The sequence below is a fragment of the Silurus meridionalis genome, chromosome 6 (genome assembly GCF_014805685.1).
Source record: "Silurus meridionalis isolate SWU-2019-XX chromosome 6, ASM1480568v1, whole genome shotgun sequence".
NCBI classification, from domain to species: domain Eukaryota; kingdom Metazoa; phylum Chordata; class Actinopteri; order Siluriformes; family Siluridae; genus Silurus; species Silurus meridionalis.
The window spans coordinates 22,769,960-22,788,720 of record NC_060889.1 but is presented as its reverse complement, the minus strand read 5'-3'; the positions used below and the strand labels follow the sequence as shown (position 1 = coordinate 22,788,720).

Here is an 18,761-nt window from a genome sequence, read left to right as displayed (position 1 = left end):
TGATTATGAAAAAAAAGAGCTTTCTAAACTGTGGTTACACAAAGTTATTATTTTTTTATTACTTTGCTGAACAGTGAAATTATTGCCTCAATCCACAATGTAAACTGCCAGTAATATTTCAGAACAATTCATTATGCAGTATTATCTAAGCTGAAAGATAACCATTTGGTATTTCGGCATCTTGTGGTAACTGTTTTGCATTTAATATATTTCAGCAATTATGACAACAATCATTCAGTATACAATAATATATTAATAAAATCACTACCCACTACTGAGACAAAAAAAAAAATAATGCTTGAATGACTGAGGCTACATACAGTCAACAATCTTCTTTATTTGATTGAAAAAAATAAAATAAAAAGACAAATTTGAATGATTTTACAGGCAGCACTGCATTCCAAAACCATTAACGCACACAAATGCCAACATTAATTTACACTGTAGCATATATAACTTTGAAGATTTGTGCGGCACAAATGGCATGCATTCACGTTCAAGAACCTCTGATACACATTCAAGTAAAGATACCTTTTTCAGATTGGGGCGGGCGGGCGGGGGCTGGGAATGTTGAAATGTTTTACATTAAAAACAGTTACAGGGCCTAATGTAAAATTGAAGAAATGAGAGAACAATTACTTAGGCACATTGTTAATTTAATATAACCTGCTAACTTCAAATATAAAAAGTAGTTATACATTTTATGTAATGAACAAGCCCTTAATATTTACGAAGTAAATCATGTGGGAAGACTGCCCATAGTTTATACAAACCTTTTCTATAAATATAAACAGTTTGGAGATAACGTATCTTAAGCAGTTTTACACTGAAACCACAACTTTGTGTATGTTGACTGATTTAAAAAAAAAATACAAAAATGAAATGTGACCAATCATTTATTCAATAGTTGTTTATAATGGCTGTTCATTCCCATGCCTGTGTTAACTGTTTAATCTGTGGTCAATAATGCCCCCTACTGGAATTGTAAACTGTAGATAGAGTGAATTGTTTGAAATATGTCCCAGGCAGTCACACAAATACAAAAATACAGCATGCAAGCAGAAATACAGAATATTTATGTGTACCATGAAAACGAAAACACACACACACACACACACACACACACACACACACACACACACACACACAGAGTTGTGTGCCAAAAGTCACAGGGGAAGCTGTTTTTAGCAATCTCTCTCCCATAATTTGTAATACCAATTAACAATAGTTATTTACATTAACACTTTTGATGATACAAATTATTATAATTTTATGGTAACCTATAAGAACGCCTTTCACAAAAAAATTACTTTTTGAAAATATTCCTACTGCTGGATTAAGAACCTTTCGCAAGGTTCTGATGGACTGACACACAATACTGTTGCTAAACTGGAAGCCAAAGATGTTAGAAATTAATTCAACTTGTGTATTTACAAGATATCATGTGCATTTAAATCATGTAGATGTTTTGTAATGAAGTTACATTCTGCTAATAAAAAAATAACTTTACCCAAAGTAGACATGTATAGAAAAAATATTTTTTAAACACATATACACACACATACACACAAAAGCCGAAGATTACTAAAAGTAATTGTTTTTGAATGACCTAGCCAGAGCCCAGACCTGAAACCAGCTGAAAATATGTGATAAATGTCTAATGCTTTTCCAAGAAAGATTAGGAAATACATAGGCTATATAAAGAAACAGACTAATTGGTGTTTAAAAAAAAAAACAATTACAAGGTATTTCAAATAACTATTAGTTTAAGGTTGTGCGCCTATATATATATATATATATATATATATATATATATATATATATATATATACACACACACACACACACACACACACACACACACACACACACACACACACAAATATATATATATATATATATATATATATATATATATATATATATATATATATATATATTTATTTATATGTGTGCGTGTGTGTGCGTAAGTTTGTGCATATATATGAGACACACAGGCATAAACAATCACAGTATTGTTCAAAAGTAGAAATGAAATAAAACATTTCTACAAACACAATAATAGGTTGAAAACAAATGCACAGCTAAAGCCTTCCATATGGTCTGAAATGTGGCAAGAGGTTGCTTTCTTTGGCGCCTTAGAATTGTTATCTTTAACATTATAATTTTTTTAAGTAAGAAATTTAATTTCTCGGTAAACTGTAAAAAAAAATTTGTACTGACTCAATAACGCATAAGTCATAAAACTGTATGCAGCATATATTATACTAAGTACTTAAGACTTTAGCACAGTACTGTAAATACACAGTGTGTGTGTGTGTTTATTTATTCCAACAATTACAATGTACCAATGAAAACATCAGGGAGGAAAAGGTCACCAATTAGTCAAATCCTTGCCAATCACTCTGCTCTGAGTCATACTCAAGTTCAGTTCCAACACATCGTACCCCCTCTAACAACATCGGTGTCCCATGGTGTCGATCTGAGAAAGAAGGACAAGGTATATAAGACTGCAGTGCTCACAATTAGCTCCTCTCATTCAATTTAAGACCCAGGTATGTGAAGTACAGGACAGTTACTATTTCATAATGACATACAAGTTTATTTACATACCACTAAACCAATTAAGAACAGAGCTGGCATGAAGCAAAATGCTTTCTGTCTATTAATATCTTTGTGACAGTGTCACAAGCTAAATTAAATTAAGTCCAAATAAAAAATTATTATTGAAAATAATGCCATCACTACATTTAATAATACCAGGCTAATAGAGAGATTTGGCATAGAGGAAAAAAAATGACACTTCACTAGCTACTCTGTAACCACACTAAATGTCCATGTTGCTTAGCTGTAATTATAACTATAAAGTACAATGTTCACATAATACTGCAAAATACTGCAACCAAGACCTACAATTAGACATTTTCATTGATTGTATTGAACCAAAACATGACAAATCCTAACATGGGGTTTTTGATCATTTAATGTGAGTGCTAAAGGTTACTACATACTAACTATATCTGATAAAATTCCAGGGAAACACATGTTGCTTAAAGGTTTCTAAGTTTCGCTGAAATATTGTGATCTGACCTTTATTTTTATTATTATTATTATTATTATTTACAAATCAAGTCATATGAATCAATAGGCAACATCTAATTTCACGCTTTCAATTTCACACTTTCTCATGTGTACATATTTCAGTAATGTACACATGAGAAAGTGTGTACATATTTCAGTAATGTCCTTTTTTTAATACTGAATTTGGTTTTCTATGGTGTTTACATAAAAAAAATCGTCTCTTGTGATTCATCAGCACTATCAAAAATTATGTCAAAATTTTATTTTATTTTTTTTGTTTGTTTAAGTGAGATAACACCAATGACCTATGCAGGACATATCATGGCACATTCGTTCAGAAAAACTGGCAAAATGCACAAATTTGGTGGATTTGGCCTTTTGGATCATGCCACCTACATCAGCACTACACATACATTTTTAACCACAAATGATTATAATAAATTAAAAAAATGCTTCAACAGGTATCGGAAAAGGGTGAAGTTTGGGATATTACTGATTTTACTGACCAGCAGGGTGCAGCAGATACCAACTAAAGAACACAAATCATACTTCTAGTCTTTGGCAAGGGAAAAAAGGACCAGCTTTTATGTGAGGTTTGGGATTTTCTATGATGCATTACATGTAGATTGCAAATGTGATTTGTATGGAACTGTAGATCATGTCATCTTTTTTTGTAAGCCAAATCATGGTAATTTGTGCTTCCTTAAATGTAATATGTTGTCATGCTATTCTGATATATACTATATTTCTGTAGTATACTCATATATATATATATATATATATATATATATATATATATATATATATATATATATATATATATATATACACACACATACACACACAGTACAGACCAAAAGTTTGGACACACCTTCCCATTCAAAGAGTTTTCTTTATTTTCATGACTATGAAAATTGTAGATTCACACTGAAGGCATCAAAACTATGAATTAACACGTGGAATTATATACCTAACAAAAAAGTGTGAAACAACTGAAAATATGTCATATTCTAGGTTCTTCAAAGTAGCCACCTTTTGCTTTGATTACTGCTTTGCACACTCTTGACATTCTCTTGATGAGCTTCAAGAGGTAGTCACCTGAAATGGTCTTCCAACAGTCTTGAAGGAGTTCCCAGAGACGCTTAGCACTTGTTGGCCCTTTTGCCTTCACTCTGCGGTCCAGCTCACCCCTAAACCATCTCGATTGGGTTCAGGTCAGGTGACTGTGGAGGCCAGGTCATCTGGCGCAGCACCCCATCACTCTCCTTCTTGGTCAAATAGCCCTTACACAGCCTGGAGGTGTGTTTGGGGTCATTGTCCTGTTGAAAAATAAATGATGGTCCAACTAAACGCAAACCGGATGGAATAGCATGCCGCTGCAAGATGCTGTGGTAGCCATGCTGGTTCAGTATGCCTTCAATTTTGAATAAATCCCCAACAGTGTCACCAGCAAAGCACCCCCACACCATCACACCTCCTCCTCCATGCTTCATGGTGGGAACCAGGCATGTAGAGTCCATCCGTTCACCTTTTCTGCGTCGCACAAAGACACGGTGGTTGGAACCAAAGATCTCAAATTTGGACTCATCAGACCAAAGCACAGATTTCCACTGGTCTAATGTCCATTCCTTGTGTTCTTTAGCCCAAACAAATCTCTTCTGCTTGTTGCCTTTCTTTAGCAGTGGTTTCCTAGCAGATATTCTACCATGAAGGACTGATTCACACAGTCTCCTCTTAACAGTTGTTGTAGAAATTTGTCTGCTGCTAGAACTCTGTGTGCCATTGACCTGATCTCTAATCTGAGCTGCTGTTAACCTGCGATTTCTGAGGCTGGTGACTCGGATGAACTTATCCTCCGCAGCAGAGGTGACTCTTGGTCTTCCTTTCCTGGGGCGGTCCGCATGTGAGCCAGTTTCTTTGTAGCACTTGATGGTTTTTGTGACTGCACTTGGGGACACTTTCAAAGTTTTCCCAATTTTTCGGACTGACTGATCTTCATTTCTTACAGTAATGATGGCCACTCGCTTTTCTGTACTTAGCTGCTTTTTTCTTGCCATAATACAAATTCTAACAGTCTATTCAGTAGGACTATCAGCTGTGTATCCACCTGACTTCTGCACAACACAACTGATGGTCCCAACCCCATTTATAAGGCAAGAAATCACACTTATTAAACCTGACAGGGCACACCTGTGAAGTGAAAACCATTTCAGGTGACTACCTCTTGAAGCTCATCAAGAGAATGCCAAGAGTGTGCAAAGCAGTAATCAAAGCAAAAGGTGGCTACTTTGAAGAACCTACAATATGACATTTTTCAGTTGTTTCACAATTTTTTGTTATGTATATAATTCCACATGTGTTCATTCATAGTTTTGATGCCTTCAGTGTGACTCTACAATTTTCATAGTCATGAAAATAAAGAAAACTCTTTGAATGAGAAGGTGTGTCCAAACTTTTGGTCTGTACTGTGTGTGTGTGTGTGTGTGTGTGTGTGTGTGTGTGTGTATATATATATATATATAAGAAATAATGGAGGTGTAAACTAAAAGAAAAATATTCAACATTATATCTTTAAAGATGACTACATAATATAATAAACTACTTGAACTGATTTTACTTACCAGCAGGGTGCAGCATATACCAACTAAAGAACAGAATTCATACTCCTAGTCTTTACATTGTTTAATAAAATTGTTTCGAAAAATGCTTCAATTCAGAAAATGATTTATATGGTTAGAAAAATAACAATGTGTCAGAATATCAGTGTAACAGAATGTCACTTTTTCTAGCCTTCTCATTAATAGTCTATGTATATCAGTACTGGTCCTACTTATGCAACAGGTATTTTAAAGCTGCCTGGGTCAGTAAGTGCAAATCTTACATAAACAATCTTTGTAGCTTATACGTACATGTGTATGAAAAATATTAAGCTATGCCTAAGTCAACATAGTAAATTTGTGCATTAATATGTTGACGTACACTTCAAGAGCAATAGAAACCTCAACATTATTTGGATTTAGGGAAGCTTTTATGTGTTTATATAATTGATAGATAAAAACATTTTAGGTGTGGAGGACTGTGCTCTGTTAGGTGATGACTCACCCATAACACGTGCATGAACTTTCACTTTCCGGCACACATCCTCTTTGCTCTCACTGACTATTAGCACCTCCTCACACAGCACCCCTTCCTTATGAGCCACATACTCACAGGTCACATTAAAACCTCCTACAAAAAACCAGGGGAAAGTTAATACAATAATGTGATTACATAAAGGAGTGGATTAGTGAGTGGCATTTAGCAATACAAAAACAGGATAAAAACGGAAAACTACTTCTAGAAACAGCAATGCTAAAAATCTGAGCTATAAGGGGAAAAAAAACAAAAAAGTTAAGTCAGAAAAAAATGTGTTTCAAAATGAACCAAATTAAAAAACCAGTTCTACGCTTAAAACTATATATACACTTAATATCATCATTTGGTTTTATTCACATCTATACTAAAACTGGAACCACTACTTTGCAATTTAAAATAACATTCAGTAGACCCAAGATAATACACTAGAGACACAAAATGAATTTAATCTTCAGGACAATAATAGCATAATATTAAATACATTATATTATGGTAAACTCTATTGTAAGAAAAGTAGTTTAAAAGTTTATAAAGTGTAATTCTGCCCTAATAATATACATGTTATTTTATTATTTTTTATCTTTTGGAAAGATTGTATGAGAGCAATGTATACAGTAATTTTCAAGACACTGATATTATGTCTCATGCTTAATATTTATTCATTATTTTTCGGTGTTCTTTCAATGTGCACAGATTATTTACAAATCTTTGACTTTGTATTGACTTTAACTTTTAAGATTAGTACAAAGATTTGTGAATTATAGTCTAAAAGTCATAAAGTCATGTCCACATAGAAGTTGGAAACTCCTGTCTCTGGCCAATTCACCCTTTTTAGTGCAACAGAATAGGACAAGTCATCAAAATAAGAGATACTGCAATTCTGCTTTTGAAGTTAGCTAAAACCCTCTTTGAGAGGAATAGATGTCACTATTCATACAAAAAAAAAGCCTCAAAAGAGAGTTTTACAAATCCATGTAACTGATATTATCTTGCATTTATTACAAGTAATACATTTGTTTTGTAAACCCCACATTTTTAAAATGTGGGATTTTTGTCACTCACATTTAGTAAGAAAAGCCTATTTTATATTATATATATATATATATATATATATATATATATATATATATATATATATATATATATATATATATATATATATACACACACACAGTATTGTTCAAAATAATAGCAGTACAATGTGACTAACCAGAATAATCCAGGTTTTTAGTAGATTTTTTATTTCTACGTGGCAAATAAGTTACCAGTAGGTGCAGTAGATTCTCAGAAAACAAACAAGACCCAGCATTCATGATATGCACGCTCGTAAGGCTGTGCAATTGGGCAATTAGTTGAAAGGGGTGTGTTAAAAAAAAATAGCAGTGTGGCATTCAATCACTGAGGTCATCAATTTTGTGAAAAAACAGGTGTGAATCAGGTGGCCCCTATTTAAGGATGAAGCCAGCACTTGTTGACCATGCATTTGAAAGCCTGAGGAAAATGGGTCTTTCAAGACATTGTTCAGAAGAACAGCGTACTTTGATTAAAAAGTTGATTGGAGAGGGGAAAACCTATAAAGAGGTGCAAAAATGTATAGGCTGTTCAGCTAAAATGATCTTCAATGCCTTAAAATGGAGAGCAAAACCAGAGAGAGACGTGGAAGAAAACGGAAGACAACCATCAAAATGGATCGAAGAATAACCAGAATGGCAAAGGCTCAGCCAATGATCAGCTCCAGGATGATCAAAGACAGTCTGGAGTTACCTGTAAGTACTGTGACAGTTAGAAGACGTCTGTGTGAAGCTAATCTATTTTGAAGATCCCCCGCAAAGTCCCTCTGTTAAAAAAAAAAGGCATGTGCCGAAGAGGTTACAATTTGCCAAAGAACACATCAACTGGCTTAAAGAGAAATGGAGGAACATTTTGTGGACTGATGAGAGTAAAATTGTTCTTTTGGGTCCAAGGGCCACAGACAGTTTATGAGACGACCCCCAAACTCTGAATTCAAGCCACAGTACACAGTGAAGACAGAGAAGCATGGTGGTGCAAGCATCATGATATGGGCATGTTTCTCCTACTATGGTGTTGGGCCTATTTATCGCATACCAGGGATCATGGATCAGTTTGCATATGTCAAAATACTTGAAGAGGTCATGTTGCCTTATGCTGAAGAGGACATGCCCTTGAAATGGTTGTTTCAACAAGACAACGACCCCAAACACACTAGTAAACGAGCAAAGTCTTGGTTCCAAACCAACAAAATGAATGTTATGGAGTGGCCAGCCCAATCCCTGGACCTTAATCCAATCGAGAATTTGTGGGGTGATATCAAAAATGCTGTTTCTGAAGCAAAACCAAGAAATGTAAATGAATTGTGGAATGTTGTTAAAGAATCATGGAGTGGAATAACAGCTGAGAGGTGCCACAAGTTGGTTGACTCCATGCCACACAGATGTGAAGCAGTTTTAAAAAACTGTGGTCATACAACTAAATATTAGTTTAGTGATTCACAGGATTGCTAAATCCTAGAAACAAAAATGTTTGTACAAAATAGTTTTGAGTTTGTACAGTCAACGGCATACACTGCTATTTTTTTTAACAAACCCCTTTCAACTAATTGCCCAATTGTACAGCCTTAAGAGCGTGCATATCATGAATGCTGGGTCTTGTTTGTTTTCTGAGAATCTACTGCACCAACTGGTAACTTGTTTGCCACGTAGCAATAAAAAATATACTAAAAACCTGAATTATTCTGGTTGGTCACATTGTACTGCTATTATTTTGAACAATACTGTATATACAGTACAGACCAAAAGTCTGGACACACCTTCTCATTCAAAGAGTTTTCTTTATTTTCATGACTATGAAAATTGTAGAGTCACACTGAAGGCATCAAGGGCTATTTGACCAAGAAGGAGAGTGATGGGGTGCTGCGCCAGATGACCTGGCCTCCACAGTCACCGGACCTGAACCCAATCGAGATGGTTTAGGGGTGAGCTGGACCGCAGAGTGAAGGCAAAAGGGGCAACAAGTGCCAAGCATCTCTCGGAGAACTCCTTCAAGACTGTTGGAAGACCATTTCAGGTGACTACCTCTTGAAACTCATCAAGAGAATGCCAAGAGTGTGCAAAGCAGTAATCAAAGCAAAAGGTGGCTACTTTGAAGAACCTAGAATATGACATTTTTCAGTTGTTTCACACTTTTTTGATATGTATATAATTCCATATATAATTCCACATGTGTTAATTCATAGTTTTGATGCCTTCAGTGTGAATCTACAATTTTCATAGTCATGAAAATAAAGAAAACTCTTTGAATTAGAAGGTGTGTCCAAACTTTTGGTCTGTACTGTATATATATATATATATTTAAGAGAATGTGGGAGCATACCATTGGGAGCTGCAGAAAGATGTTTAATCTGAAGGTATGGGTTGGGCACAGGAGCTGGACATACATCTATGCCAAGCTCTGGGTCCTCTGGCAGTGTGAAGTCAATTTCATACCTGTGTTGAGTCATCAGAAAGCCAACCTAAAAAAAAATAATAAGAATAAAAATAATTTTCAATATCTCATTCCAGGTTAAAAAATTTTTGTTCGGCTTCTCCCATTCTACCCAGGGGTCGCCACAGCGGATCATCCACATGTTTGATTTAGCACACGTTTTTACGCTGGATGCCCATCCTAACGCAACCCTCCCCATTTATCCGGGCTTGGGACCGGCACTAAGGCTTGTGCAACCCTAATGGCTGGGGTTGGTTCCCTTACAGGGGATCTAACCCGGGCCGCAGCGGTGAGAGCGCCGCATCCTAACCACTAGACCACCGGGGAACCAATATCTCATTCCAGGTTAAGTAGCGAAAAAATATTTTTCTTTTCTTATAAAAACAAAGTGGGTGTTGATCCTTCAGGGCTTCTGAAAGGAATGGGAAGTGAGAAAAAGTGAATGTCTTTGGCAATCTGTAAAAAAGAGAAGTGATAAATTCTCTGATTAAGATTGTACACAGCTATGGTGCCAATGTGACTGTCTTTGTGCAAAACTGTGTGCACAAAGTGGTGTCTATGTATGACTGGAAAGTCAAAATGTATTATTCAAGAAGCTATTTATCTCTCTGAACAAAACACAATTCAGGCTTTGCATGGAGTCCATTTGAAGAAACACAGTCATCGAATCTCAATTCATAGTTTCCAACAAACACAAAGCACTCATTCAAAATGTTAGCTGGAGCAACGTGTGGTTGCCAAAACACATCAAACACACATTGAATTTTGCATATTAAATAAACAGTGCACATACATACTCAACCACATAGTTGGATTAAGATGGCAGAATAAAAAAATGAGGATCAAATAAAAAAATTGAGGGTCTGTATAGATTATAGATTTTATCTCTCGTAAAGGGATCTGGCCTCCAGAACAAACTTATGAGCAGAAAGATAAAAGCTGGGGGCTGTTTTAGCAGTAAGCCAGTTGCAGATAAAAGTGGTGATGTGGGTACACATGCATAAAAAGGGTTAACACTAACAAAAAAAAAGGTGTAAAGACAGAAGTCAATATAAATAGAACATAACATATAAAAGCCAGCATGATTGCCTTGAAATTCTTTATATATATATATATATATATATATATATATATATATATATATATATATATATATATATATATATATATATATAAATATAAATATAATCAGGGATGCCCAAACCAATGCCATATATGAGAAAACGAGGTCATTGAATATCTGTATTATACAGTGAACTCTATTGGAAAATTAAATGTTTCACAGAACTAGATAAATAAATATTTACTTGAAATATTATATATATATATACACATATACATGAACTGGACAAGCTTATAGTTATACTTGGTCATTCTTTCTACAGTGACAATGTTAATAAAAGCCAGTCTGAGGTCACATGCGACAAAATGATTTAAATAAATTATTTATGGCAATGATGCTGAAAATCCTAGCAATTCTTACTGCTAAAATTTTCCTAGTTGTTTAACGTGTTTGTGTGGGCATAGTCACATAACATTATAATGCATGTATGTACACATGTATGCATGTATGTATGGTATCTGCAAAAGGTGTGCGCATGTGTCAGTTTGTATGCATGCATGTCTGTGTACAGTGCATTCAGAATGTATTCCGTCTTCTTCCTTTTTCCCCCCACATCATTGTACACCCCATGATGATAATGCAAAAGACAGATTTGTGATCACTTTGCAAATGTATTAAAAAGAAGATATAACATTGACAAAGCCTTAGCTTAGACAGTTGAAATTGTATTTTATTTTAGCTTAGTTTATGATTTGACAAATGTTCACCAATAGTAGACAGGTGAATGGCTTTCCAAATCATGTCCAATAAAATGTTTTTGCTCCAGGTGGGCGATTAATTTAATCTGAAAAACACCTAAAAATGGTCCAGAGAAATGTGATGCACCTTAGCCATATCTAAAGTGTCATATCAAAGTATCCGAATAATTGTGTCAAGGTAATATTTTTTTTATACTAAACATTAAATATACACACCAATCAGGCATAACATTATGGCCATCGATGAGGCATAAAATTAGGACCACCTGCCTAATATTGTGTTGGTCTCCCTTTTGCTGCCAAAACAGTTCTGACCAATCGAGCAATAACAGCATTAAATTCTTCAGCAATTTGAGCTACAGTTGCTCATCTGTTGAATCGGGCCACACAGTCCAGTCTTTGCTCCCCACATGCATCAATGGGCCTTGCCCGCCCATGACCCTGTCGCCGATTCACCACTATTCCTTTCTTGGACCACTTTTGATAGATACTGACCACTGCAGACTGGGAACAGCCCACAAACGCTGCATTTTTGGAGATGCTCTGACCCAGTCATCTAGACCAGCAGTCCCCAACCTGTTTTGCACAACGGACCTTCTTAATGGAGGTGGATGTAGGTAAGACATGTGACAGAGGCAAGCATCTTGACATGCATCAAAAGAAACACCTTTACTGGCTTCCAGTAGCTCCGCGTATCCGATTCAAAACAATGATGCTTGCCTACAAGGCCAAAAATGGACCAGCGCCATCTTACCACAGTGACCTAATCACATCTCGCACTGCACCACGCTGTCTGAGATCCTCCAGCACTGCTTGACTGGTACCACCTTCTCTCAGAATGAGAGGTAAATATACTTCAAGGCTCTTCTCTGTTCTGGCACCATGGTGGTGGAATGAACTTTTCCTTGATGTCCATACAGCGGAGTCCCTGACTATCTTCAAGCAACGACTGAAGACCTACCTCTTTCTGAAACACTTAAATTAGCAGTTTCCAAGTTTGTAGAATTCTAGGGTTATATTTATATTAAGTTTTGTAATCTTGCGTACCAGTGTAGATTTATTCATTACTAAAGATTTAAAGCACTTTTGTACGTCGCTCTGGATAAGGGCGTCTGCTAAATGCTGCAAATGTAAAGGTAAATGAACACATCAACTTTGAGGACAAAATGTTCACTTGCTGCCTGATATATCCCACCCACTAACAGGTGCATTAAGAGATATTCAGTGTTATTCACTCAACGGTTATAATGTTACAATGTCCTAATGTTATGCCTGGTCGGTTTATATAAATAAATTAAAAATTTTTTATCACAAATCTTGTTTTTGCCTCGTCATTATAGGTCTGAAGTGTAAACTGATTGTAAAATGTAATGTAATGTAAAACATTATAAACTAGGCTGCAATAAAAATTTTAATGCATGTAAAGCCACACCACTGACCCACAACAAACCTTGACCATAAAGTTTCCATCAGACTCAGGAATCACCATGACAACAGAGTCGTGCAGCTTCTCATCAAAGTGCACGTGGGAGTGAGCAGCAGCATCTGCTTCAGCAAAGCGAATGCCCCCTGCCTTAGAGGAAGCTGCAACAGCACAAGATTTTGTTAACACACAAAGCAAACCACATACAGACACAGAAAGTTTTTCTTCCAAAGCCTTTTAAAAGAAAGCTGAATGCAGACATCAGTACTACTCATCTCCTACTTTTTAGAGAGAGACATTTATAGAATGATAGCATTAACCTAATCTCTTTTATAAGACTTGTGTGGAAATTTACATATATCTCTTTTTATAAATCAAGACAGATTAATGTTGGACTCAAACTCCAGCAGAAGATGAGGACAGTTCTCAATTCTCTAACATTACTCGGTTCAATTATTTAAATAGAAAATAGATAAATAAACAGAAGGCCTAATAAATATTATAATTTATATAATAATATATTAGTTATATATAATAATTTATAAACATTCTAAATACTACTTTAATTTTATGAAACCTCCTAACCATGGTACAGAATGGCTATACCATGAACATTTATAAATTTATACATTTATGACCACAGTGAAAAATAGGTCCTGAAAAGGAAGGTCAATTTTGTGCAGGTAGAATGTTTTGGTGTGTTAAAAATACAAATAAAATGACTTGTCAAGGACAATGTCATGTACAATCTTGCAGAAACACTAACAACAAAACCTACTCTGTTGTTACAATTTATTATGTTTCCTACAATATTTAGATCTCAAAATCAATAAATTAGAATCTCAATAAATTCGAATGTCGTGGGAAAAAAAAAATTATTTCAGTAATTCAACTTAAATTCTGAAACTCTTTCTGAAATGTTTTACATCAATTCAATGAGCACAGACTGAGGTAGTTTGAGTCTTTGGTTCTTTCTCAAAAACTTAAAATACTTCATAAGACCAATAAAAAAAAATGTTAGTGAATTGTTGGCCTTATAAAAAGTATGTTCATTTACTGTATATGTACTCAATACTTGGTAGGGGCTCGTTTTGATTTAAATTACTGCCTCAATTCGGCGTGGCATGGAGGGGATCAGTCTGTGGCACTGCTGGTCTTTTTTTGGTCTCTTGTTTCTCATTTTTCTCTTGATAATACCAGCAGATGAAATTGCACACCAAATCACCACAGACTGTGGAAACTTAACACTGGACTTCAAGCAACTTGGGTTAGGAGCTTCTCCACCCATCCTCCAGACTCTAGGACCTTGGTTTCCAAATGAAATACAAAACTATCTCAAATTTCAAAGAGAGGACTTTGGACCACTCTGCATCAGTCCAGTTCTTTTTCTGTTTAGTACAGGTAAGATGCCTCTGACGTTGTCTGTGGTTCAAAAGTGGCTCAACAAGAGAAACACAACAACTGTAGCCAAATTCCTTGACACATCCATGTGTGGTGGCTCTTGATGCTTTGACCCCAGCTTCAGTCCATTCCTTGTGAAGTTCACCCAAATTCGTGAATCGGTTTTGCTTGACAAGGCTCTCATCGCTGCAGTTTTCTCGGTTGGGTCTTTTTCTTCCAAACTTTTTCCTTCCACTGAACTTTCTATTGGATACAGCACTTTTTGAACAACCAGCTACTTTGGCAATGAATGTTTGTGGCTTACCCTCCTTGTGAAAAGTGTCAATGACTGTCTTCTGGACAACTGTCAGATCAGCAGTCTTCTATAGTCTACATGATTGTGTAGCCTAGTGAACCAAACTAAAAGACCATTTTTTAGGCTCAGGAAACCTTGTCGGAGTTTTAAATTTATTCGCTGATTGGCATGTAACCATATTCAATTTTTTTTTTTTAGATTGAGTGAATTGGTGGGTTTTTGTTAAATGTGAGCTAAAATCATCACAATTAAAAGAACCAAATAACTTAAACTACTTCTGTGTGCATTTAATTTATTTAATACGAGTTTCACAATTTGAGTTGAATTACTGAAATAAATGACCTTTTAACGAAATTCTAATTTATTGAAATGCGCCTGTAAATTATTTAGATTACTACATTATTAGTTTCCATTTAACATATACAGTATAGTTTATCAAATCATAAGGATAATAATGTCAAAAGAACATTTGGCCTGAATATGTTTAATCAAGCACGTTTTAGAACATATTCATAATGGACTGAGAGACGTTTATGCATTGGAATGTGATAAGCAACAAAAAACGTACAAAATTACAATAGTAGTGCTCCTGATTCTCCAATGCAAGGAGGAGTAAACAGAACAGATACATAATAAGACATTATTATTCTAGCATTATTATTATATTATATATTTGATTATTACAATATTCAACATCAGTTCAGAGCCTTTAAAAATCCACAGCTTTGCCTCAGTCTCATTTTGATTATTTAAGTAAACTTAATCTTTGGTGTTAACTGAAAAACTAACCAGACTTAAAAATGATAATAGCATTAATAAACCAGGCAAGAACATTAGCACTGATAGGATTTGTATGTTTGTTTTACATTTAGATGCATCTCCAGCTAATTTAACATACAACGTGTACAAAGAAAACAGAAAACAAAAAATGTACACCAACCTTTTTTGGCAGTTGCCATTTTCTGTTTGCTAATATGGAGATCCAGTCACTGAGTCATACTGAAGTCCTGACAATAAACCTGTGAGTAAAATAAAGCAGCAAAAAAGAAACTACTCAAAAGTCCACAAACACCATGGATTACTTTGCTATTTCCTTAATTTACACAGCTGTGATAGACATCACAGCAAGACACACACCCCACAGATAAATAAACACAACAAATCACTATACAATGTTTAGATTAGATTAGACCCGCTGTTAGTCAAGACTTTCACTCTTTCATGGAAACTTTCCTAGGATCAGTTAACTGAAAAGGCAGAACTGAAGGTCATGATGTACCAATGTTTCCCTCAATTATGACCTAAAAAACTTGGGCTTGGAAATGTGAAAATCATTTTTATATATATATATATATATATATATATATATATATATATATATATATATATATATATATATATAAATAATATATTTATATATGCATAAGGCAAAATCAGGCAATGACTTTAGAAAGACACTGTGTCAAATCTCACACAATTCCGGTTGTTCTGTTAAAGAGAACATGTGAGCAAGATGGCATGTCTTTTTCTGTCCAACTTTGATTAAACATATTTAGCTGGAGCTTATACATGTATATTATTTAAAATGGCATACAATAGGGATATACAAAATCTGTATAATTAGATACATTTGTCAGACCACTAACCATATCAAGAAAATCAGTGGAATGCACAGTACAAATACTATACATACACAAATAATTAAATAAAAAACAACAAACATATCATAGACACATACTTCACATATACAATAAGAGATTGAAAATGATGCAGTTGCTATATAAACATACAGTGGAACCTCCATTTAGACTGTGATTAGAGATGTACTCATATTCTTGCTAAACTGCTTTCTCCAATTCCATTTCGCAATAATAGCACTTACAGCTGACTGGGGCAGGGCCTAGCAAGGTCGAATTCTTTTTTAAATTGGCTTGTGACAGAGGTGGCATTCTATGACTGAGCCATGTTTAAAGTCACTAAGCTCCTCAGCATGTGACCCATTCTACTAGCAGTGTTTGCCAATTGCAATGATACTGGAAAGTGTAAATACTGAAAATAAAAACAAGTTTGGTTGGCAATTGAATTCCAGTATCCTTTAAGGCAGACACACACACACACACATACACACACACACAGTACAGACCAAAAGTTTGGACACACCTTCTCATTCAAAGAGTTTTCTTTATTTTCATGACTATGAAAATTGTAGAGTCACACTGAAGGCATCAAGGGCTATTTGACCAAGAAGGAGAGTGATGGGGTGCTGCGCCAGATGACCTGGCCTCCACAGTCACCGGACCTGAACCCAATCGAGATGGTTTAGGGGTGAGCTGGACCGCAAAGTGAAGGCAAAAGGGCCAACAAGTGCCAAGCATCTCTCGGGGAACTCCTTCAAGACTGGAAGACCATTTCAGGTGACTACCTCTTGAAGCTCATCAAGAGAATGCCAATAGTGTGCAAAGCAGTAATCAAAGCAAAAGGTGGCTACTTTGAAGAACCTAAAATATGAAATTTTTCAGTTGTTTCACACTTTTTTGTTATGTATATAATTCCATATATAATTCCACGTGTTAATTCTTAGTTTTGATGCCTTCAGTGTGAATCTACAATTTTCATAGTCATGAAAATAAAGAAAACTCTTTGAATGAGAAGGTGTGTCCAAACTTTTGGTCTGTACTGTGTGTATATATATATATATATATATATATATATATATATATATATATATATATATATATATATATATATATATATAAAATGTGAACCACCAGTGTGTCTTATCATTGTTACTTTCATAGTCTATCATTATACATCTGGACATAACCATTCACCAATTTCTATACATGTAATAATAAATATAACTTCAAACCGAGTTGCAGTTTTAGGAGACTGATTGTATGTTTGTTTTTTGTTTTTTTAAGTCTCAAATATATTTTTGATATTGTTGTTATAGCCTTAAACACTGGACTGTTTTACAGTCAGGTATCAACAGTAAAAGGCAAATGCAAAACATGCTTCAGGCCAACATAACTTCAAAATTAATTCAATCCCAGAATAATGGATTTTCTTCAACCATTTTTGTTCATTTCACAATTCTAGACAATCTTTATTCTCCTTGTTAGAAAACTAAGACAAATGAAAGACTTCCCACAACTGTGTGGGGAAGTTCATGACAAATGCCAAAGGGTTGACCAGAAAGTTAAGGAAGTAGACATCTTAACGAATAATTGAAGTGAAACATATAATTGTGCATTATGTATGGGGAAGTAGATGAATGTTAAAATGATTGTTTACGGCAATGTGACAAGATAATGAGCAAATACTCATACGACGTTTACATTTAGGTCGTATAGTTCATCTTTCTCAACAATAATGACTGTGCGTGAAGAGGGGATGCAGTCCATGGAGGCGGATAGAAATGCAAAAGAATCGACTCGAAGAATCGGTTGCATTCACAACTTCAAAAAGGAACATACAAACATACAAACATACAACATAACATTACTTAAAGTAACGTGGTTACAATTTGCTTACATATAAACCTTGAAGGGTGCGGCGTGCGTGTACACACACACACACACACACACACACACACACAGAAAAAGCAGAAGAGCACAGGGTCACAGAAAAAAAAACAGCTACAGGTTGGAGCTTCCTTGATGACCTACTACAGCACACTTCCTCTGGGTAACAAAATACAGTAGGAAGAAGAACTCGAAACCAGGGCTGATTGTGACTTTTCAACACAAATGCACGCCCATTGCTGCATTATATATCAGAAATGATCTATTAATTCCTACATTATTAATTAGCTTGATACTACACATAGCATGCTCAGTTACTGACCTGTATACAGTACGATGCAGGGGTGTGCCTGATATTTCAGCAACGTTATATGTTAGAAATATTTTAGACACTAAATGTAATTATGACGACCAGCGAAGCTTCAGTATAGCTTTCTTCAGCTATCAGTACTGAAGAAGTCAACCGAACAAACAATGCAAAGCGAATCAGGAAAAAAGCCCGCCTTCCGCATGGTGATTGGTTAGAATCTATCCAATAGAATGCTAGAAAAATTGTTTAAACCACTGAGGTGAAAAGGCG

At 35.2% G+C, this 18,761-nt stretch overlaps 1 protein-coding gene across 1 annotated transcript; it reads right to left on the bottom strand.

The window, feature by feature from the left end:
- Nucleotides 1-2,292: 2,292 nt before the first annotated feature.
- Nucleotides 2,293-18,659, bottom strand: c6h20orf27 (chromosome 6 C20orf27 homolog). Its single transcript, XM_046851141.1, has 6 exons — nt 18,504-18,659; nt 15,598-15,676; nt 12,989-13,122; nt 9,607-9,745; nt 6,184-6,309; nt 2,293-2,482 (listed from the first exon to the last, which is right to left on the bottom strand). Exons 2-6 carry the CDS (start codon nt 15,614-15,616, stop codon nt 2,382-2,384), a joined length of 519 nt encoding a protein of 172 aa, XP_046707097.1. The 5' UTR covers nt 15,617-15,676; nt 18,504-18,659; the 3' UTR covers nt 2,293-2,381.
- Between the last annotated feature and the right edge of the window lie 102 nt (nt 18,660-18,761).